Source organism: Arabidopsis lyrata (genome assembly GCF_000004255.2).
Source record: "Arabidopsis lyrata subsp. lyrata unplaced genomic scaffold ARALYscaffold_1, whole genome shotgun sequence".
Taxonomy (NCBI): Eukaryota; Viridiplantae; Streptophyta; class Magnoliopsida; order Brassicales; family Brassicaceae; genus Arabidopsis; species Arabidopsis lyrata.
This window is the reverse complement of record NW_003302555.1, coordinates 4,055,747-4,079,508: the sequence shown is the minus strand read 5'-3', so window position 1 is coordinate 4,079,508 and position 23,762 is coordinate 4,055,747. Positions and strand designations below refer to the sequence as shown.

General features: G+C 34.3%; 6 protein-coding genes and 1 non-coding gene across 7 annotated transcripts; 4 read left to right on the top strand and 3 right to left on the bottom strand.

Annotated features, from left to right (window-relative positions):
* Positions 1-3,006: 3,006 nt before the first annotated feature.
* Positions 3,007-4,927, top strand: LOC9328635 (two-component response regulator ARR4). Its single transcript, XM_002892527.2, has 5 exons — positions 3,007-3,761; positions 3,850-3,926; positions 4,008-4,085; positions 4,181-4,251; positions 4,334-4,927. The coding sequence occupies exons 1-5, from the start codon at positions 3,593-3,595 to the stop codon at positions 4,713-4,715; spliced, it is 777 nt and encodes a 258-aa protein (XP_002892573.1). The 5' UTR covers positions 3,007-3,592; the 3' UTR covers positions 4,716-4,927.
* An 89-nt stretch (positions 4,928-5,016) lies between these two features.
* Positions 5,017-7,524, top strand: LOC9325873 (germin-like protein subfamily 1 member 1). The gene has a single exon (XM_021013929.1). It carries the CDS (start codon positions 6,667-6,669, stop codon positions 7,318-7,320), a length of 654 nt encoding a protein of 217 aa, XP_020869588.1. The 5' UTR covers positions 5,017-6,666; the 3' UTR covers positions 7,321-7,524.
* A 50-nt stretch (positions 7,525-7,574) lies between these two features.
* LOC9325872 (B3 domain-containing protein At1g10455) lies at positions 7,575-8,608 on the bottom strand. Its single transcript, XM_002889762.2, has one exon. It carries the CDS (start codon positions 8,342-8,344, stop codon positions 7,904-7,906), a length of 441 nt encoding a protein of 146 aa, XP_002889808.1. The 5' UTR covers positions 8,345-8,608; the 3' UTR covers positions 7,575-7,903.
* Positions 8,609-10,413: 1,805 nt separating this feature from the next.
* Positions 10,414-17,098, bottom strand: LOC9328634 (paired amphipathic helix protein Sin3-like 6). The gene is made up of 20 exons (XM_021012223.1): positions 16,767-17,098; positions 16,478-16,584; positions 16,201-16,323; positions 15,906-16,086; positions 15,722-15,820; positions 15,467-15,610; positions 15,158-15,248; positions 14,693-14,916; positions 14,443-14,597; positions 14,077-14,204; positions 13,726-13,980; positions 12,962-13,458; positions 12,151-12,771; positions 11,971-12,059; positions 11,756-11,894; positions 11,498-11,650; positions 11,263-11,423; positions 11,064-11,175; positions 10,793-10,964; positions 10,414-10,682 (listed from the first exon to the last, which is right to left on the bottom strand). The coding sequence occupies exons 2-19, from the start codon at positions 16,549-16,551 to the stop codon at positions 10,797-10,799; spliced, it is 3,414 nt and encodes a 1,137-aa protein (XP_020867882.1). The 5' UTR covers positions 16,552-16,584; positions 16,767-17,098; the 3' UTR covers positions 10,414-10,682; positions 10,793-10,796.
* A 1,046-nt stretch (positions 17,099-18,144) lies between these two features.
* TRNAP-AGG lies at positions 18,145-18,216 on the top strand. The gene has a single exon. It is a non-coding gene; the product is annotated as a tRNA-Pro (tRNA).
* A 1,304-nt stretch (positions 18,217-19,520) lies between these two features.
* LOC9325871 (serine/threonine-protein phosphatase PP2A-2 catalytic subunit) lies at positions 19,521-21,721 on the top strand. The gene is made up of 6 exons (XM_002892525.2): positions 19,521-19,959; positions 20,356-20,470; positions 20,587-20,695; positions 20,775-20,852; positions 21,030-21,221; positions 21,326-21,721. The coding sequence occupies exons 1-6, from the start codon at positions 19,707-19,709 to the stop codon at positions 21,497-21,499; spliced, it is 921 nt and encodes a 306-aa protein (XP_002892571.1). The 5' UTR covers positions 19,521-19,706; the 3' UTR covers positions 21,500-21,721.
* LOC110224153 (phospholipid-transporting ATPase 3-like) lies at positions 21,679-22,918 on the bottom strand. Its single transcript, XM_021014214.1, has 2 exons — positions 22,329-22,918; positions 21,679-22,218 (listed from the first exon to the last, which is right to left on the bottom strand). Exons 1-2 carry the CDS (start codon positions 22,577-22,579, stop codon positions 21,915-21,917), a joined length of 555 nt encoding a protein of 184 aa, XP_020869873.1. The 5' UTR covers positions 22,580-22,918; the 3' UTR covers positions 21,679-21,914.
* Positions 22,919-23,762: the final 844 nt, after the last annotated feature.

Genomic DNA, 23,762 nt, shown 5'->3' with positions numbered 1-23,762 from the left:
AATATATAAAAAAAGAAAAATATTAGAAAGAAAATTAAAATTTGATTCAATTTTTTAAAAGAGTATTTAAATTTGACAAATATAACAAAAAATATTTGGATATTTTGATTACTTAAAGTATTTGATTGTTTTGACTTTTGATTCAAAATAATTAATATTTTGAGTTTATAATTATAATTTTAGATATTATTTTTGGATATCTTATATGTTTTTGGATATTTCGGTTAACCGTTTGGTTATCGGTTCGGTTCAGTTTGGTTTTGGTTAGTTTGGATATGAGATTTTACTAACTATTCGGTTATTTTAAAAACTTTGGTTCGGATATAGTTCGGTTTTTTCGGTTCGGTTCGATCGGTTATTTGGTTAGCGGTTTTTTTGTCCAGGCGACAAAAATTACAACAACGAGAGAGACAGAACCAAAAAAAAAAAAACGAAATGGTTTACATTATAATTTTTAATCTATTTGTCTTGTGCTCTTCTATTTGTCTAGAGAATTTGGAAATATATGCTTTCTTTGTACCCGCTTTATCTTATGGTTGAGACGGGTACGAATGATGATGAGTTGTTATTAGCAGAAGTCTAGGTTTTATATCTCAATACAATGAGGTTGTTACCGGATTGGCACAAATAAGAAAATCTGGTAGTCCAATTGTTAGTCGGTCTACCTAAGCAATGATCGATCATATTAGAACATTAAAGCTAGCCCATGCATGTTTGAGAATTAAGATATATATGTTAGTTGATTTCCTGCAGATATATATTAGGATTATCATATCGAAAATCTAAACTTATGATTATTTTTTTAAACATGTCTTCCATGAGTGTGTGTCATAATAAGCATAACTCATCGACAGATATAGAAGTATAAACTTCGCAAATAGTAGTAATTAACTCTATTCAGAAAAAATAAAAAATAAATAAGAACTTTTTTTTGGTAGGAAAAAATAAATAAGAACTTTGCAATATGGTGTGGTGTGAAAAGCCCACAATTTACTTTTAAAAAAAGAAAAAGACAAAACGAGTAATTTTGTTTTCATCGAGATCAACGTGGCTTCATCTTATATTGAGCTGAGCCTGAGCTTATGTTACATTAATCTGGATATTCGGTATTTGAGATTCAACTCTACTTCCCTGTATAACTACTAAAATTGGGTTTCTATATGAGCATAGAACAAAATCTAACGTCAAAATAAAAATATATATTGTACATGATTTTGAATATTGTTTAATTAGGTCAACTAATCAATTGCTAGAAATACATTTTATATGTTTTTGACTATGCGTTGTTTTAATTTTTAGTATAGGTGGGTTTAAAAAAACTTAGAAAATACTTACACTAATGATGAGAATAAAAAGATGCTCCAAACCTCAATCAAGTGCCAAAATAAAATCAATTAAAGGGGAAATGTCAATGTCTTAAATTTTCTAATTGATGTTCAAAGTACCTAGAAAAAAAAATTATGTGCGACACGTCGATCATTGCTTACTATTATGGATTTTTTTGTTCAACCCTTGATTTCGAGTTGACATCATGAAGATTTGATCCATCATTCGTTGGCCCATATCGTTTGAAAAATCAATTCGTAAATCAATCTTAAATTTCGCGTAATTATAAAAATGGATATATCCATTGTCAGATATTTTTTAATTTCACGGGTCATTTTTCTTTCTACTTTGTTAGATGTTTTTGGTTAATGTAGAGAAATGATTTGGAGAAAATAAAATAAGTTAGTGGGCTATTAATTAGAAAAACAAGTTTTAGTTTGATAAAACACTACTCTGATCATTTTTTTCTTGTCAAAGAACTCTCTACTCTAATCATCCACGACTGTGATCGATAAGTTCTAAGCAACCTTGAAATCTGATCTTTTGAGCATTAACTTGAACTGGGAAAATGTCATAGTATTGGATTTGGTCGTTTTTTTTTTTTTTTTTTTTTTGTCATAGGATTTGGTCGTCTTTAAGAGCCATAGAATCAATGCATATATATATTTCTTGTTCTCATATGTCTGAACATATTTTTTACTGGATAAAGAAAGTTTTTGACTCCTAATATGTTTTTACCATAAAACTTTGACTATAATTAATTTTTTAATAATATCAATTTATTAACAAGAGAAAAGAAAAACTTCTTAAAATATTACATTTTCATTAGTCAAGTTGATTCAATAGATATTTATGTTAATACATTTATCCTTATAAACAAAATAAATTTAAAAAAATACTCCTTCCGTTTCAAAATATAAGACGTTTTGGAGAAACTGTTTTGTTTCAAAATATAAGTCGTTTTCAAGTTTTTATGCAAATTATATATTACTTTAATATTTTATGATTATTTTTATTATGCAGTCTCTTTTATGATTGGCTGAACTTTTAAAAAGTATATCATATTAATCGGCGTGCTTTTAGCTAAAACGCCTTATATTTTGAAACGGATAGACTATATTAATCGGTCGGAAAGACAAAGCAAAAGCAATCTGCAAGATTGATACGGTGTGGTGTCTAAAAGAGTGAACAGCAAATTATGTTTGTAAGAAAAAAAACGAAAGAGGAAAAGTCCAATTCCCCCTTTCATTAATACAAATTGTTCCCAACAAAATATTTATGGGTCCCCCTTTTAGATTTCCCTGGGTCCCGCGGATCCAAATTTTATTGTGGACGTCAATCCTTTTTTTAATTTTTGTTTTTGGTGAGTATCCTTTTTCTAATTATTATTTGTCCACTTTCCTCTTGTTTTTTTTTGTTTTTTTTTTTCATTTGAAAACGATATATTTTCTAGAGTCATATGGATATACTTACTAGTTAGGCATACATTAATTTTCTCACAATAACCGATCTTTAATATTGTTCTATGAATTGCATTTGTATTATAGTAATTTTTAAATTAGAAACTGACCAATCACATGGAACAATGAAAATTGTCTTAATATGATAGACCAACAAATAAGACCAATCCGAACGCCTATTTGTGAACCGGTTTAGTTTAAACACGCTACTGTGAATTGTAATTGCGTGTGACCAAATTCATCTTCTGGTTTATTATTTTTAACAGTGAGTGTGATTCCATTTTCAGTTTTTCACTCACACTAATGACGAGATTCTGACTAATAGTATATCTCTCACGATGGTATTTTTTTGTTTTTTCGATTCCTTTGTACGGATTTCTTTCCTTCTCCTCTATTATTTATTCGATTGTAGGAATATTTTTCTCTATGATATTCACATAGGCCCCCACCAGATTTTCAGAAAATCTCTATTTTTATTAATACTATTTTTTTCAAAGATAAAAGTTCAATTTTTCAACCCTAAAAGCACGGCACAAAAGAAAATATAAAAACATAATTTTCACATAAATAGGAACCAAAGATTTTGTTGGATTTTCCTCGCTGGAGATTTAAAAATAAAAATTGAAAAAACCAAAAAGACACACTGATAAAAGATTGATTTGTTTTTTTTAGAGAAAAAAATCAGAAATATAAAAAACTGTCTTAAGGAAGAGAAAGGAACAAAAGAAACAGATGTGAGCTCTTCTTCTTCTTCTTCTTCTCTCTTTTATTCTCATCCTCTCCTTACACTTACTACAAACTCGTCTATGGCCAGAGACGGTGGTGTTTCTTGTTTACGGATGTCGGAGATGATGAACGTCGGAGGAATTGAATCTGCGCCGTTGGATTTAGATGAAGTTCATGTCTTGGCCGTCGACGACAGCCTCGTTGATCGGATTGTTATCGAGAGATTGCTTCGTATTACTTCCTGCAAAGGTTCGTCATTTTACAAAAAAAAAAAGAAAACTATCTTTCACTTAATCCTCGCCGGAATCTTTATATCTCCGGTGGTATCTTATTTCAGTTACGGCGGTAGATAGTGGATGGCGTGCTCTGGAATTTCTAGGGTTAGATAATGAGAAAGCTTCTGCTGAATTCGATGTAAGTCTTGAAATCTGATAGTCATTTTTCTATTTTGAGGATTATGAATCGTGATTTTAAATTTTTAATGAAATATTTCAGAGATTGAAAGTTGATTTGATCATCACTGATTACTGTATGCCTGGAATGACTGGTTATGAGCTTCTCAAGAAGATTAAGGTCTTCATTTTCCCGCCATTTCATAGATTCAGATTACGATTTTTTAATAGATTTTTTTTAATCACAATGTGGAATTTTCCGGTGACCTGAACCAGGAATCGTCAAATTTCAGAGAAGTTCCGGTTGTAATCATGTCATCGGAGAACGTATTGACCAGAATCGATAGGTGATTGATATTTTCACAGATTTTGGAATTCTTTAGAAAAACTGTTGATTGATAAATTTGAGAAAAATATAATTTTGAACAGATGCCTTGAGGAAGGTGCTCAAGATTTCTTATTGAAACCGGTGAAACTCGCCGACGTTAAACGTCTGAGAAATCACTTAACTAAAGACGTTAAACTTTCCAACGGAAACAAACGGAAGCTTCCGGATGATTCTGATTCCGTTAACTCTTCGCTTCCTCCGCCGTCACCTCCGTTGACTATCTCGCCTGAATCGTCGCCGCCGTTGACTATTTCGACTGAATCGTCGGACTCTTCTCCGCAGTTATCTCCAGTGGAGATGTTTTCCACCTCGCCACTTTCAACTCCAATAGACGATGACGATGTTTTGACGACGTCGCCGGAATCGTCGCCGGAGGATTCGCCGATTCGACGGCAGAAGATGAGGAGTCCCGGATTAGATTAGTGGAACTATTCTGGGATGCCGTGTAATATCTATCTCCGTTAACTTTTTTTACCTTTGACGGTGTTTTTAATTGCACGTTGACTTGACGCCGTCAATTTTATAGATGTCCTTAATCTCTCGCGCCTCCACGTGGGCCTTTTTCCTTTTCCTTAAAGCTTTTCGAATATCTTATAATTATTTTAATTTCTGCACAAAGTTATGATTTTGACCTTTTTCTAGTCTTAATTAAGGGAAAATTGCAATCGAACCTTCAACATTCACCATTTATTCAAAATTGCAATTGAATATGCGTTTTAAGGCAACCATGACTCTTGGTCCTAGGTAAAATTGTTATTGGAATATGGAGTTTATAAAAATAAAAAATCTCTTACTCTGACTGGTCTAGACCCAAAACTTCTTACTTATTCCAAAAAAAGGTTTTTGCTTCCAAATACAAAACAACTAGTAACAATTTTATAAGCCGATGGTCTAATGCAACTTTGAATATACATATTGAACCGAAAATGCTTATAATATACGACGAAGTGGATGCATCATTATGCATGTGTAGATGTGTAGAGAGTAAGCAAGAAAATAAAAAAGAACAAAGAAGGAAGATGAAGAAAGAGTAAATGCAAAGCTGGAAATGGGCAACTCTTGTTCCCTTTCTTTGGGGCATATATCTCCTTAAATAGTCTCTATAGATCCGTTGTCTCTGGCACCCATTTCTGGTGTTTCTTTTTTAATTGTCATGTGTTTTTACCATTTGGATGATTGGATCCAAGTAAGATCTTCACATTAGAAACCATGACCAAGAAAATTAAGCTTGAGTCAGCTTTTTTTTTTGTACATTGCTTAACGTGTGTGTTTCGGATCTAAATTTGATTGGTCCTAGAGGTTATAGGCGGGTGGTTACAAACTATCACCAAAACTTATCATCGACAAGACCGATGTAAGGACTTGACCCAATTGATATTCTCACTCATTTTTAGTAAACAAATCAGATGTTTACGATGTTAACTGGATTATCTAAGAATAAAGGTAACGAAAGATACAAATAAAGAGTATATAATAATCTCATGCTCTGTTAATGACAGAGCCAACCACATTGGAAGGACCGATATCAATTTTAAAAATTTGTAGATGCAATGTATGTAACCAACAAAATCATTAATTATTGTCGACAACAAAATCATCCCCAAACGATACTCCTCACGTTTGGCGTATTTAAAATTTGCAATAAATTAACAAAATTTTCCTTGGTTTGCGTTTTGTCCCTTCATGTGGGGGAATAAATCTCTCTACCACATCTTTATTTTTTTCTTTTTCTTTTTCTTTTGTCATCTTTGAGTACTGTAGTGTCCCGATCGCTGTTGCATGTGTCTTTCCACGTTTTTTTTTTGCTTTACTCTTGAGTCTTGACATGTAGATTACTCTTGTCCACGGCTAGTTTGCTGTTTATTCTTTTTTTTTTTTTCTATATCAATTTGAAAAGTTTGAATCTAGTGTCCATTATCTTCTTCGTATATAGCGGAAACATCAAATAAAATTAGTTTTTATTTTATTTTATTTTTTCTTGTTGTCGATATGCGAACTCATGATATTGAATATATAGAAATAAACATAGCACAATAAAAGTCATTGCATGAAGGAAAGTTTGTTTTTCTTTGCTTAACGGCTAACAAAATCTTACTAAAGACTTTTGCTTAAACTAAAATTCTGCAGCACCACAATGAAACTTATTCTTTTGGTTTACATGATAAAAACTTGTCTTGCTTCTCTAACACAAACAAAAGAATGAATATCCATACTTTGAATTTAAACAATAAACAAATATCACACACACATATATATATAGAAAGGTGAAAACAATTACAGAAGATATAATAAATTAGTGCATCTTTTTAGACATCAGTTACTCAAAAGTTCATTACTTACAAACTCTAACTCAGTTTTGCTTCTTTCTCTCTCTATGCTTCTAAACTTACTATTAACGTTCACACTTCTGATGGGTCGGGTTAAATCCGACCCGGACCCACTCCAAGACTACTGTGTTTCTCCTTGTCATTCATCACACCAACAAATCTTCCTCAACGGCGTACTTTGCAAAGATCCGACAGAAGCCACCGTCTCCGACTTTACAACCTCCGCATTGTCCAGACCCGGAAACACTCAGACCAAACCGTTAATGACCAACGTCACTGTCACCACAACCGCTAACCTCCCAGGTCTCAACACAATGGGCCTCACAATGGCCAGGCTTGACTTCGGAGGCTCTGGTGTTGTCCCACCGCACGTGCACCCACGCGCCTCGGAAGTAACCGTCTGCCTAGACGGTGTCCTTCTCGTCGGGTTCGTGGATACGTCCGGTCGGGTCTTTACCCAGGAGCTTCATCCGGGTGAGACATTCGTGTTTCCCAAAGGGTTGATTCATTTTCTATATAATATTGATACGGTGAGCTCAGCTTTGGCAGTCTCTGGGCTGAATAGTCAGAATCCTGGGACTCAGATTGTGTCTTTGTCGTCTTTCATTCCAAAGCCTCCGTTTCTGCAAGAGGTTTTGAAGAGCGCTTTTGATATCAACGGCCAGGATGTTGCTAGGATCCGCAAAAGTCTTCAACGCTAAAATGCTAAAACCAGTAAAACTATATGTAACTATATGATCAACCTATAACTATATAAATGTGTAAGACTAACTTAAAACTATACAATTTCACTAAAAATGGATATAATTAAACTCCCGAATTGAGTTTTTCTGCATGCAATTCTTTAGCTATATTCTATTGTTAACTATGAACGTTTTTGGAATGTGAAATATTTATATTATATATGATCCATGGAAATATGTAAAGAGCACTAAATTAGTCTTGTAAATATATAGCATCGTTCTCCTCCATATTTATTAAAATAACTTCTTATCGCATGCTCTAGATTCTGATCATAATTCATACGTTAAAAAAAAAAAAAACTTTTTTTCACATGTACATGTTTCTTTTAATTTACTTATTACGTTCTTTCATTTGCTCGGTTTCTATTCATAGATTAACTCATAAAGAGAAGCATAATTGTTTTCTATCATTGTGCTGTTTTTACGAGGATAAGTGGATAACACGACCGCTTCCCCAATATATATACTTTAAGATTACTTATACACATTTCTCTTACATTTGTGATGGTTTGTGTTATACTTGTGTGTATTTATTTCTCCTTTAATTTGTTCTTCTGTGTCGAATTAGTACCCGCTTCACGATGGATTGTGATTCGGAATGCTTGAACTTGAATTCTCCTGTCAACTTATCCCAAAAGAGTCCAATATGATCTCCTGTTTTTAAACACTTATCATTTTTTATGAGGCGCCATCCTTTTTCGAGATAATACTGGCCGTTGCGTACTTTAAGTCTTACGGTGTAAGAATCGTCGCTAACATTGTCAATATCTCTGAGTTTGATCTCAACGCCAGCTCCCAATTTCCGGACAAGATCATTTTCCATCTCCGGAAGTATAAATTGTTCCATCTCTTGTTTTGGTAAATAGAGCTGAGCCCTGTAGCAAAGATCAGAGTCACTTAGCTTCTTCGTTAGAACCCAAGGATCATCTTCTACATATTGGCTTAGACTCAAATCCAGATTGATATCGTTATTCTTTGCCATTTTTTTTAAAATAGTTTGTACTTTGTAGTGTTTTGGTTTGAAAAAGGGTATGGCTCTACATATATAGGCTTACTAGGTCTTGCTTGGTCTACGCGTGTCCTATATTATTAATAACTTGAATTTGTTGTAATATTAATTTATAAAATAAAATGTTTTTTGTTAGTAATGTTTTTTTTAAGGCATGATGGGTGGTAATTATTAAAATATTAATTTTAGAGTGTACAACTTTGTCCTTAAAGTCTATTGTGAGGACACCTTTTTTAAAGGAAACTAGATCATGACCCGCACATACGTGCGGGGTTTCATATTTTTAAAAAAGTTTTAACAATTTTTAATTCAATATAGATTATTTCGTTGTTTTTATGATATATATTTTAGTGTATTAGATTTGGATTCACACGTACGTATAGAGATATTTGTATAGAAATTGTTATATAGATTTTAAAAATATAAAATAATTTGTTGTGTTAGTGAACTTTATAATAGTACAAATATTATAAAATTAGAGTAATAAACGAAATTCAGTTGCGTTAGTGCATAGTTATATTTTAAGATCTGGACCTACACGTACGTGCGAAATTATATTTAAGATAAAACTAAGATATAATTTAGTTGCAAAAGTTAAATGATGTTACTTTTTTTATTTTCTAAACTAATCAAAACATTTATAATATTTTGATTACATGTGTTAAATAGGATATAGATTCGGTTTGAGTTTGGTTATTTCATGTATATTAGCTAGACGTAACTATTTTAGAACAGAAAACATATCCCGTCCTATATTTGTCATAAATTCTTGGTCCCATAACCCATTTTGTATACGTGAAATAAAAATATGACAGTCCAGTATCCGGCATAAATAAAATATGTGTAACTGAAAACGTACGTACATGGTTATGTATGTAAACAAATTTATTTTATATAGTGCTCATAACCTGAACTCATACCAATTGGGTATTTAGTTTGATTTTTAATTTATGTTCCCCTCTCATCCCGTCTCGTAATTCCTATTCTCATTTCATTCCATTAAAATCATGTTCCAAATTCTTGTTTGCGTACTTTTAAATACCATACAATACATACTGTGAGTTTTGCAAATTAATATATATGCTGCTAAAGTTACAAATATATTTTAACAAATTAATTAATGTTTCTTTCCTTAGCTAAATTTTGCATATTCTTCTTTTTATTGTTTAATCATAATTAATTTGATTTTTGGACTAAAAATAAAAATTTGAGATACATCTCTAAAAGGGATATGCTATTGCTGCATAATTTGTTTTGAATTCAAAATATATAATTAGTTTACATTATTTGAAAACTGTGTGCAATATATTAGGAATTTATTTAAGAAAGATCCGGTTGAAAAACAAAAAATAAAACGCAAAATAATTTAGAAATTAATATATACAATCTATTGTTAGATATTTATCAAACTTGCTTTAAACAAAGGCTATAATGATAATTACTTTAAATTTATTATTATTTGAGTTTATTTCATCATAAATATAAAGAGTTGTTAATACCTAATATCGTATTTTAGAAATTGTGAAATAAAATTTTGTTTTATATTTTAAAATTTGTGAAAATATTATAACAAAACTGAATCTTAAAATATTTGTATTTAGTTTTCTTACGAAATTTTAAATTTAATCTTAAAGTCCTCCATTGATAAATCTTTTAAACGATAGTGTTTTTAATTTTGAATTAAAATGATATTATTTTTCTTTTTATTTTTGATATAGAATAGTCTATTAAATTTTGTTTTATTTTTGAATTAAAATCTTAGTTGGATATCAAATCTTAGTTTTTCAATTCCTATTGGTTAACAATTTTTTAAAAATTACTTTCAAATTTTCGTTTATAATTAATAAGAGAGAGAAAATTAATTTATTTTTTTGGAAATTAATAATTATTTAAAAGAATTAAACAATTTTTTATTTAAATATATTAATTTTGTGATTACTATTGTACCAGTTATTTAAAAATACTAAAAACCAATGGCATTTTTTGTAATATTTTACTCTTCATAAGGTTATTTAATATTTAGTGATTCCCAATTAATAATATAGATGAACAAGTCTTTCGATTTTGGCAACTTTCGTATCATATATTCTACTACAAGTCTACAACTATATACCAAAACCGAAGACTCCGAACGCAAAACGCAAAAAAGAAAAACAAACAAAAAATGTGGAGTAGCCGCGTAGTGAACCATGAGCCATATGATCCCAGTCCATGTCACGTTAAAAACGAGTAAACTTCTCGACCACAAAAAGCTTTGCATAATCTCTAAGAGCCAACGAGCCTTTACCATTAAGAACCTCGACACTAACACCTGAAACAAAGATTAAGTATCACAAATGAAGAACCGTTACATCGAGGAAGTTCTCACAGCCTTTGTGTGATGTAAGAGAGAACTTTTAATGGAAGAATTGGAGCAGGTACCAGTTTATAGAGGCGGCAAGGCACAAAGTCTGCAATTCAGCATTATGTGAAACCGCGATATCCTTCTCTGTTTCAAGATTTCACCGACTCTTTTAAGCCTCGGTTCCTTTAAATTCGGTTTCCCCTGTTTGCTCCTATACAAAACATCTGATGTATTTGCTACATACTTCACCTACAGCAGTTGAATCATTGGCAAAGTAAGTTTCAGTCATCCACAAACATACATTTCAGACTGCAAGTCTTCTACAGAGAATTTCATTATATGTTATACCTTTGAAGAACTGCAAGCAATATTACATTCCATCTCGTTGATAATATGCAATCCTTCCATCGCAACGGGCATCCCCCAAGATTCATCTAAGCTGGTGAATTTCTTCTTGTTCCTGCAGAGAGTTTAGTTAAACATTACTTCACAACCAAAAGAATATTTATATCATAAATACCATATGCTCTTATCATGCTTCACTCACCTTCTCAGAAACAGTCCGTGATTCTCTTCATCATTGACAGATTTCAGAAATTTATTTTGTAGATAATCTGCAAAACCCGGCTCCATCGCTACACCCATTACTTCAGGCTGATTGTTCCCGCTGTTCATAAGCTGAATCGAGAGACGTGTTTCTGCTGATGACTGCAATCACTTCCATAGTATTAATAAATTATGGAATTTGAATGGACAAATATGCGTAGCTAAGAGAAACCTACATATCTGATCCGGTATATGTTTGCCTCATGGAGGAGGGCACATGCATTCTCATGATACACAAGATCAAAGAATTTTCCTGGTTTTCTGTAGTTCTCATACGCATGTAGTTGCAGAAGCTTGGTGTCTGTTTCATCAGATGCAACCGCATGGAGCTGAAGCATATCCAAAAACCATCCCAATAATCAGATGAAAGAGAGAAATAAAAGTGAGAGAATGGAGGTAGAGAGTCAAGAAGACAAGACACTAGTTTTGCTCACATGCTTAACAAACTTCTGAACTAGCTTGTCCAATGTGAAAAGAACATACGACTGTGCTCCAAAAATAGCTCGGCACTCATCTTCAAACTTTGTATTGTCAATAGAACCGTCAAGTAAACTATAGAGTGCATCCATGAACCTAAACGTGTTATGCTTTGAAAATCAGTACGGAATCGTTTTCCAATACAAAGCTATTAACTTGGAAGATAAATCACCTGGGATAAGAATCAGGAGTTGTGTTATCTGGAGCCTTCCACTTCTTTTCTGAATGTTTCTTTGCTGTTTGTATCCTCTCGTACAACATCTGGAAATCAACAGAAGTACATAGAAATTAGCACGGGACTGGAAAACCATCATATTAAAGACTCAAGAAGCTTGTTTCAAACAGTCCTTACTTGATGAAGCCTAAATAGCACATAATAGGAATCATTCCCGTAAAAAACTTGAGAATCATTTTGGGAGCAAGTTTCACTAGCTTGCAATGGCCAGGACAGATGCTTGGCAACAGGTTTTACAGTTTGCAGAAACCGTTCTGAAAATGCAAAGGATCCATCTTCACCTTCATTTCCACTAGCCATCTCTCCAGCAAAACTACCACGCCCATTACAGTTCGTAACTCTGTTGTGCTCTTCATGACAACTAAACTTGGTTCCTGAAACAAGCATTTCAGAGGCAGTCTCATTATCCTCTGATAACTTGTGACAATTTTCTTGTTTGTCATCTTCACCGCGAGTATCGTTCTTTGCTCCGATTTCAGTATGATATGCTCCCTTTATATCACAACTTTGCTGGTCTTTATTGCTTCTTACATTGTCCGTCACCTTTTGTAAAGGCTTGAAGCCATTCTGTCCATTAACCTCAAAGTTGTCTTGCTCACGACTGGGGGTGGGAGATAATTCACCTTCTTCTCGCTCAACCTCATGCTTTTCCACCGATGCTTCGTTAACCATATGATTCCCTTCATCCTCCATTATCTGATCATTTCTGGGTGACACAAGTTTGGAAGACTGGATAACCTGTGGACCATAAACCAGAATTAGGGTAATCTCTATAAAGTCTCATAAATAGATACAATCACGACTGGTCTCTACTGATTGCTCATCAAGTTTTCAATTTGGTAACTAAGGAAGGTAACCTTTCATTTAATTTCATCACAACTGAAGTGCATACGACCTGAGTTTTAAAAAACTCCACACAAGGAGTTACCTCATTAGTCATAGCTGCATCATCCTGCAGCTTATCGGGCTGAGCAGTTTTCATTATATTCCCTGACACATCTTTCCGAGGAGAACTTCCTTGCATTGTTGGATTATCTTTGTTCAGTAGTTTTGGGGATATTGGATGTTTAAGGTTTGACCCAGAAGCTGTGTCCTTCACTGCCACACATGCATCTTGCAATTCTTGGTTATTTTTCAACTTTGACACATCTTCCAGAGCATGGTTACCTTGAGACCTCGAAAGAATGCCAAACATGGGCTCTAAAAAGGTTATCCACAGCTTCATCACCTTATCTGATTGTTCAGTGGCACATATTTCTTCACAGTAATACTTGATTAGCAGATAGAGATCCTCGTGAATTTGTATATCACAATAGTTGAACTCCAAATCCGGAGTAAATGAGGGCATAACTCTAACAGAAATAGCTTGAAGCAGATCTTCTTGATGCTTTTTCTCACTGATATCTTTTACTTCTGCCACTAAACCTGAATTTAAGGACACAAGGAATCAATTGTATTGATGCAAAACTGTAACTCCGAAATAAGTAAAAATCTGGGTGCACTCTACTCTCATAACCAGCAATCTAATTTAGAAAAAAAACAAAAACTGTCTCTCCCTTCATCATCCTTTCTTCAAAATCACGAAATTTCAAGTGCGGCCAAAAAAAGTCAAGTGCTTTTATCAAACCTAAAGTAGGTTGAGATTTTTACATAATGAACTAATTAAGTAAAAAATTTGATAAAGAAGCTTACATTTTGTGCTCAAGTTCTTAGAGTCCTGCTGCTTGAAATAGAAACTACGATGATCTAGTGACTTATGGTGATTCTTAGCATATACTTCAGCCCAAACTTTCTGGAAATCAGAGTGGCACCTTGCCCATTCTTCTTGCTTCTGCTTCAAGCGCGTTAGTATCACCGGTAAAGCGCTATGCATATTCTTCTTCAAAAGATCCATGACATCAAGCCCATTATCACCGTATAACCGCTCAATGCATCTCAAGTTTATAGCTATTAGATACAATCACATAGAAAGTTATTAGCAAAAATAAATGAAGGAATGGCAAAATATAGCCACACTAGATTTGTTCCAAACTAAAAACTTACCTGATAAGTGTTTTTCGATACATATAGTAGAGTCTACTGAGATAGTATTGTTGTTCATCTTCTCGAGAAGAATTTCCACATGTTTAATGGCTGAACTTACAGATCCTAGTAACATGTCCATTTCATACCTGAACACAAATTACAGAAATGTTAAACTGGGGGTTTCTACGAATAACAACAAATCACTATTTCTCCATTTACAGGTTCTATGAAAGGAGAGAAGACCCAACCATATAGAAGATAAACTTAAGCATGCCAAAGTTATAGGAAAAAATCTATATGGATATAGAAAAAGGATACAAGAACCTACTGTACTGTATATACCAAGTTGATAACGAAATTTGTCAACAAGCTACCAAATCATACCTGTCATCCTCACACCGAAACAAGCTTTCTTCATACTGGTTTTTGCGCATATGACTGAATGAGTAATCTTCACTCCCTGAGGTGACAGATACCAGGTGGTCATTGAGTGTCTTTTTACCAAGTGTATTTCTGTAGCTTGGGATCTCAACTGCATACTGCATGGGAAAAGACCAACCATATGATTATAAGAGAACGAAATGATACAGTAATTACAGTGTAGTAGAACAATATTATTAAGGAAAACACCCACATCCTTTGGCAGGAGTCGATAACTTGGGGTACACTGAGTGCACTCAGAAAGATCAAGCTCATTTATAGGTGTTCCCACATACTTGGTAGTCGATTTGTGATTTCCGATATCTTGACTGCCAGATGCTGCACTTTTTTCAGTTCTATCTGCTGTATCTGTTTCAGTATCTTCTCTATTTTCATAATCTCGAAAGTATCCTGGCTGACCTTCTCCAACAGGGGAGTCTGCAAAAATTAACATACTTGAACCTCAGAACCGGATACAAACCACTGACTACTTAAGTCATAAACAAAGAAAAATTTGACCATGGTCACAGTACTCAAGATGAGGGCACGTTTGAGACATATATCACTTGCTAGCTTATATTGAATTCACTAGGTACTAATAGACATTTTCACAATCATAAAGCTGAACTATAGAAGAAATGTAACAGGCCATCCAAATATTCACTTCCAAGAGAATTACCAGCGGAGCAAGCGACAAGATTCTCATCACCATCTTCTCGTTGATCAGAGTGTCCAGAATAATCCTCAAGCTTACGTCGTTGTTTTCTTTTCTGTGGCAAATAAGAGTCTATATAAACAGTTCACTCAAAAACTCACTATATAAATTCTGTATCATAATGCTTAATTCTATCTTGATTTTAATTTATGAGACTCTTAAAACAGTGGAGGAAAGGACGTATGGCCATAATGGAGTTATGCTACCACAAACATCCATTAAACCTTACTAACTGCAATATTTCTATCCTTTACAAAGATGAATAAGAGTAACCTTATCAGAATGCATGGCAGTAATTGCAGTGCCCTTGTGACGCGGCACTGCATTATTTGCCGAGGGAGCTGATTCTGGACAGTTAGGTAAGAAATTAACGAACTCCATGAGCAGATCTTCATGACCCTTGAATAACATAGTAACCTACACAACAGATGATATCAGAGAAGTACACTAAGACAGTGACTCTAACAAATAAAATGTGAAGCAGAAAGTTAGAAGAATTAACACTCTGTGCATTAATAAACAACATACCTCTTCGTAGACCTCAGAGATGGACTTTCTTTCCTTTCTATACATGTTCAAGATGTCTAGAAACCTTTTATACGCATGTTCATCATCTCCGAACCTCGTCTGCAAAAGTAGAAACTCCAGTAAACCTTAACTGATATAAAATCAACATTACAATGGTATGCGATTTACCACATTACATACATACCTTAATCTTGGTGACGAAACCGATAGCGTCTTTGAAATCCACCCGGACCTTAGGCTTCTCTTCCTCGGGCAGAAGGGTTATTCTATAGCCTTTGGGCAAGAAAGTATTAAAACCTAAAAGTAGGTCCTTATAACCCTTGAACAATACTTTAATTCTTTCAATGACACCATCAGTGTCGATTCTGCAACCAACATAAGAGACCATGAGTATACTCAGTTCACAATGAGACATCAACAATACACACATAAGAAAGACAAAATGAAACTAAAGGACAAGAGAAGAGAAGTAAATATACCTTTGAGCTTTAAACTCCTTCATGAGCTCAAGGAAAGACTCATATTTCTCTTTATTGTCTTGAAAAATGTCCTTAACAGCTTTGAGATACGTTAGGGCATCGATGGTTCGAGGTTGCTTGTTTCTGCATTGCACAAACACATAACTTTTTAATACTATTTACACATTTCAATTGCAGTAAACTGCATTCAAGAATCTAACTTGTGACTACCGTACAAAATTAAAATAGAAAAGAACAAACAACAAAAAAAATTGGAGTTATAGAGCGAGAGAGTTACGTTTCTCCTCGAGACGAAACTTCAGGCCTTCGCTTATTAGGTTCAGTGTGAACATCTTCTCTAACTCTCTTCATCTTCGTCTTCCTCTTTCTCCCGCAGACTGATTTCTGAAAAAGAAGAAAAAGAGAGGCTTTAAGCAGCGAAACGAACTAAGAACCTTGAAATAGTCCAAGCCCAGAGAAATAGCTCGTAATCGTTGTCCCCAGTAATAGATCTATCATCGGAAAATCGAAAAAGAAATCACAAAAAACGAGGAAAAAAATCTGAGCAAGAGATCTTGATTTAAAACCTTTGTAGAGCGGATCACGTTACTCAAACGATGAACAGAGCTTCGTGTAAGAAGATGAAACTCTAAAAGAAGTCGGAGGATCGGTGGAAACGTTGGCCGCCGGAGATTTAGACGGAAACTTGGCAAAATGAAAAGTAAAAGAAGCTTCCTTTTGGTAGAAAATTTGAAAATAGATTATTCAAAGGTGAGATTGCTTCTGATTAGGAGCAATCTCTGACGAGGGAAGAGGGTAAGGCAACGGAACGAGAAAAGAAGAAGAAGAAGAAGAGAGGAACTTGTTTATATATACCCAAAGAAAATCTTTGTGTCTGTATAGAATCAGACCTTCGGAGCTAAATGGAAGGTTACGTACGAAATTGCTTTATTTTTCAATTCCAAATCATATTTATCGGTTTAAAATTACGTTAATCACCCCCAAACAAAAAAAAAAAACAAGTCAAAAGCGTTAGGGTTTTTTTTTTCTTTTTTGTATTCAAACTAAATCTGGTTTATAAATGGTTGTGTGTAGGCCTGAGATTTATATCCGTTATCTGCGGATATCCGTATCCGTATTCGGTTTTTGATCCGAAAAAATGGATATCCGGCCACGGATACGGATAGTAAAATGACGGATATCCCGGATACGGATACGGATAATCCTAAAATTTGGGACGGATAACGGATATCCGGCAAAAAAAAAAAAAAATTATAACTTAAAAGCCTTATGATTCAATTTTTCAAGTGTTAAACCCAAAAAACCTTGTAACCCCAACTTTTTAAATTGTTTTTATTTTATTTTCAATGTTAATAAATAAATCATATGACAAAAAATAAAAATAAATTTCTAAGAAGAATTTAAGAAGTTGATTAATGTCTCTTTTTGTAAAAAAAAGCATCACTTGAATCTTTTAAACTTTTGCTACTTTAATAAATTCTTTGTTTTTGTAATGTTTTGTATATATAATCAACTTCTAGCTATTTTATGAAATTTTTAAGCTTTTTATGTATGATATTAATGAATTTACGATTTTAAAACACTATTTCCGGATATTCGCGGATATCCGGATACCGGATATCCGGAATTTACGGATCCAGATACTAAATTGGCGGATAATACGGATACGGATATCTTAAAAAAAACCCGATATCCGCTCCGTTTACAGGCCTAGTTGTATGGTATTATTAGTTTGTAGTAAGTAAAATATAATATCCTATTTTACCTAGAAAGCTCGGTCACATTTTCTTACAAGTGGAAAGATATGTTAGGGAAAAAAGGTTGGGTCTATGAATTTCATTGTTAGATGATAAACTTTAAATTAGGTTGATTGCATTCATATGGAAATTAATTGTTCAAAATGGTTACGTATTTGAAATATTTACTGTCGGAGTTGACATCAATGGGCGTTTGGTCTAGTGGTATGATTCTCGCTTAGGGTGCGAGAGGTCCCGAGTTCAATTCTCGGAACGCCCCCATTTTTTTATTTTGGCAATTTTGTTTTCCCAAGCCTCTCTACCTACCAGTCCGTTGAGTCTCTAGGCCCATTAGTCGACGAACATAACAGCATTAGAGCAAATTTATCAAATCTAAAGCATGATATTAAAAACAAAAATTAGTTGACTAATAATTACCGAATGGAAAGGAGGAAATGATTTGACCCATACACAATTACACTACTCGTTTAGACAAATTCAAATTAGCACAGCTCGGCTCCAGACCTCCACGTGTCACGGTTCACAATCCAAAACCTATCCGGTTTGGCCTCAATTCTCTCTGTTGTTGTTTGCTTTGATAAGTTAACCCAAAAAAAATTAGGAACAAAGTTATAGTATATAAAAAAAACTAACGAATCAAATGTTACCAAGCGTTTTGAACGATTGGTTTAGCGTTTGAAAATGGATGCGTTTGCGGAAGTTTTATGACTGGTAAACCAGCGGATGTGGTAGCAATTAAATAAAACATGACTAAAAAAATAAAAAATATTACAAAAAAAAAGAAATAAAAACACCAATATATTATTATGATAATATTAGAAAAATTGAACATGCTTAATAATTAAAACCATAAATAAAATACTAAATAATTATTCAAAAATAAAGAAATTTTATAATAAGATAATTCTTTATGCTGGGTTAACACCAAAAATTGTATCAAGTAATGGGACAAACTGTAAATAACGTTGAATTCAATCAAAAAGCAAGTAATTTTTTATTCGAGAAAACAAATCGAAACATATATTCAATCAAAAAGAAAAGCAATATATAATGAAAAGAAAAAAATATTCAAATTGATTTTTATCAGTTTGGGTGGAAGACATTGAGAAAATAAGGTTTTAGATTATTGATTAAGGTTTCTGATGAGAACGTGATACAAAGATGAAAGATATATATAAGATTAATATATTTTATAATAACTATAAGTAAACGTTTGATTTTTTTTCTTTTTTTTTTTTAAATCCAACCGCTACCGCCCGCAACCGCAAACGCTTGCGGGAAGGAGATTTTGAAATTCAGTGATTTAGAGCGGTTTGAAGCGATACGGAGCGGTTTCTATGATTGGTACCAACCGCTAACAACCGCAACCAACCGCTAGCAACCGCTAGGAGGGTGCTAGCGGGAGAACCAATCAAGCCCTTAGAAGCAAAGAAAAAAAGCATCATAAGTTTATAACAATTGCGAGACTAGTAAAATTAACACAAAACCGAACTTAAACCGGGTCATAAAACAATTGTACCTTGTCTCTTTGGACACTACTTACTACCAACTTTTAGTTTTCTTTAGTCTTAAAAAACCAAAACAAATAATCCATTTTTTTCTCAGCCAGGTGAGAGAGATACATCGAAGATCAGAGAGCTAGGACTTGATCTCCGATTCGAACATCTTAGCCTGGCTGATACAATCTCCGGTGATTAATCTTCGTTCTCCACCGTACGTCGTAGATAGGATCGGCGGTGGCTTTTCAAGATGCCGTCGAACGGAGATCTGGACCGTCAGATCGAGCAACTGATGGAGTGTAAACCGTTATCAGAGGCGGATGTGAGGACGCTTTGCGATCAAGCGAGAGCGATCCTTGTCGAGGAATATAATGTTCAGCCGGTGAAGTGTCCTGTTACCGTTTGCGGCGATATTCACGGCCAGTTTTATGACCTTATTGAGCTCTTTCGAATCGGTGGCAACGCTCCTGATACTAACTACCTCTTCATGGGAGACTATGTAGGTCTGTCTTTCTTCTTCTTTCGATTTCTCTTTCATTTTTTTTTGGTGTGTTTTCACTTTTTTAGATCTGTGTTTTTGGATGATTTCGAAATGGTGAACCCTTGGAAAAGTATCCACCTTTTTTATATATCTAAAGTGAGTTACTTGTGAGTTCTGTTTTGTTTTTGGAATGAACAACTTATTTTCAATTTATGCTTTTTTTGAATGGTAGGTACTGAAAGTTCCCAATTTAGAGACTTGTTGATGCTCACTTTCATAATTGCACTTCCTTGAATTCTAGTCTTTAGATCCTTGGAACTTTTAACCATCCAGTGTTGTAATATATGATGGTGACAGCTAGTTTTAGTTTAAAAGGAATGTTTTATGGTTTCTCATTGTCTTGCTTTGTTCTTTGCAGACCGTGGATACTATTCAGTAGAGACAGTTTCTCTATTGGTGGCACTGAAAGTGCGATACAGGGATAGAATTACAATCTTACGAGGGAATCACGAGAGTCGTCAGATTACTCAAGTGTAAGCTTTGTTTCGTAGTAAGCTTATATCTGAGCGAGCATACTTTTCTTCATTGGTTTCTGACTAATCAACAAAGTACTATCCTGTTTGATGCGTGTTTTGCTTCTCTGTTTCAGCTATGGTTTTTATGACGAATGCTTGAGGAAGTACGGAAATGCAAATGTCTGGAAGTATTTTACAGATCTTTTCGATTATCTTCCTCTTACCGCCCTCATAGAGAGTCAGGTTTGAGCTGTTCTTTTCAGTTGGGACATCTTTTTCTTAAGTACTGCTTTTGACTTCCATCAAATATTATCCGTTACAGGTTTTCTGTTTGCATGGAGGGCTTTCACCTTCTCTGGATACTCTTGATAATATCCGAAGCTTGGATCGGATACAGGAGGTAACCTTCTTGTTCTCTGCTAAAGGCCTTAGTTTGGAATATATTGGAAGAGTTAGGAGTTCTTTCTGGGTCTCAGCATCTTCTCTATACTAAAGATACAAAGAACAAAAACGATTGAAATTTTCTATATGCATCTTACTGGTCATCTCTTTGAACTATGTATTGTGTGATCTGTAGGTTCCACACGAAGGACCTATGTGTGATTTATTATGGTCTGATCCCGATGATCGATGTGGATGGGGAATATCTCCACGAGGTGCTGGTTATACATTTGGACAGGATATCGCAGCTCAATTTAATCACAACAATGGACTCAGTCTCATTTCAAGAGCGCATCAACTAGTCATGGAAGGTTTTAACTGGTGTCAGGTATGTACATTCATGGGGTCATCTCTCTGCTTAAGGTTCTACGGCATCATTGGTCTGTCTCTTGCAGATTGAATCGTTGATCTCTCTCCTTTAAATGGTAACAGGATAAGAATGTGGTGACTGTGTTTAGTGCACCAAACTATTGCTACCGATGTGGAAACATGGCAGCGATTCTAGAGATAGGAGAGAACATGGAGCAAAACTTCCTCCAGTTCGATCCAGCTCCTCGACAAGTTGAACCTGATACTACCCGTAAGACCCCTGATTATTTTTTGTGATTTCTCTGTTTTTTCTGGTCCCGACCATATATAATTTTTTGAAGTTCCAGTTTTATTGCTTATGTATCATTGTAGATGTGCCCTTTTCTTTTCTTTTTTCTTAGTGGAGTTCGAATTTCCCCTAGAAAAAAAGAAACACATCATTTTTTGTTGTTGTTGAGATGATTGCTATAAAAAAGTTTGTAGGAGAGGCTTCTATATCTATAAAATAGAGCGACTGTCTTTTCATTTGTGCCTACATACCTCAGAACGAAGGCTTTGAAAGCTAAAAGCATTACAAACAAAAACGCCTAAGCTAAGATTTCTACATATTTCCAATACAAACTAAAGGCCTAACAAAACTTCCATTATGGTGTGGAAAAGTGACCGCCTAATTATACAACACAACTCATATACCCATTTTCTTCTTCTCGTTTCAATTCTTCTTTGGTGCTTTGGGCCGTGACCTCATGCTAGCTCTCCTAGCCACATCCCACACTTTCTGTGGAGCGTAAAACCCCAATTGAGATGCAAAGAACGACTCATAGCCAGGTGAGTCAAAGGCAAAACCAGTGTGCTTTGAGATTTCCCGAGGCAATTGGGATATCGCATAGCTTCTCGCTTCTTCTGGTGTGAGCTCATTCGCTATCTCCAGTTGATCTGCATTGCTACTATCCGCCTCATGCCTGTGAATCTCTTGAACTATTTGATAATCATATGGGAGGAACCATCTCTCCACCCTGCATTCATTCACAAAAATTTCCAATTTTTTCATGATCAAAAACAATTCAGCAAATCTTTCACGATATAAGCATGTTGTTTGAGTTTGGAGTGTTGAAGTTTTACTTACCCTTGGTAGATGAAATCTGCCAGAAGAGCACCAACCGGAACAAGCAGCAATGTGAAGTAGAAATAAAATGTACTCATTAGGACATAAGTAGAAATTCTCCTGCATACACACAGAAAGCAAAAAAGAGAAGAAGTTAAAACGAGCCATGCTAAAATGCTTCCACCAACTGTGATATGATGCCATCTGGTAATCGAGTTGCTCATCAAAAGAATCCGCAGGTTCACGGCTATGACTAGACAGGTAAAGACCATTGTGCTCACGTCCCAAAGACCAAATGTTTTGCCTGATGAATTTTTGCCATCAAATGCTGCTGAGACGGTTACGAAGAGATAGCATACCAAAGATTGATACACAGCAGAAGAAGCCCATACTGCCACAACTCTCCATTTGAAAAAGGAATTACGAATTTCCTCTCTATACAGTTCAGGGTATCTCTTTGAAAGGGATGCACTCACATCCTAGCAAATGCACAAGTCAGTATCAAATTATCGATCCAAGAAAAAAAATGCACACATGATGATTCTCCTGAAAATCTAGTTCATCATAACCAGGCCTGGTTATTTTCGGAGCCCAATACAATACAAAAATTAAGGCCTTTTTAAAAAAAAAAAAAAAAAAAAACTGTTTACTTTTTTTCTATTTCTGGCTAATTGTGGAGCCTTAAATTTTTATTTACATCCAGAATGATACACATTGTTATTTTTTATTTTTATTTTAATAAAATTGGGCATAAATCATTTCATTTATGTCTAAGACACACTTAACATGAGGCCTTCAATTTTTTTTACTTTTGATTTTTTCCACAAAATGGGCCTAAATCATTTCATTTAAAATGAGACCTTTAAAAAAAATTCTATTAAATTTTTTCCATATAATGGGTCTCGAGAATTAGAGGTCCAATACTTATGTTTCATGGGTATCTATCAAGACCGGACCTTATCATAATTGTAAATTGATTTAGTTACCGACCCATAATGCATAGCTTACATATACAAACCATAACGTTAACTGTTGAGAACAAAATTCAAGAATTGCAACCGATATTTCCAACTTCATAGTAAAAACTTGACCAAAATATCAAAAAGTAAAAGACACTAAAAAAGAATACTTGGAAACAAAGCAAGGCACCATCATAATGGAGGGTTCCTTAAAAATTCGATATCCATAAATCATGCATTTCTTTCAAGCTGCACAGCCTCGTTGTCGTTGCCCGTAGTGATGTGATATATAGCTTTTTTTAGTGTTCCAGACTTGTTTGCTCTTTCTGATGTCGACAAGGATTTGGTTGTGGTCAGCATTTCCTTAGAACCTTTTGCAGTTGTGCCCAGAACTTCTCGAGATGCTGCCCATCTAATTTTTTCTCATCTTCTTCCGAAATGTGGCGACATTCAAGAAAACGAGACAAGTCTGACTCCATCATCTAAGACTAAATAA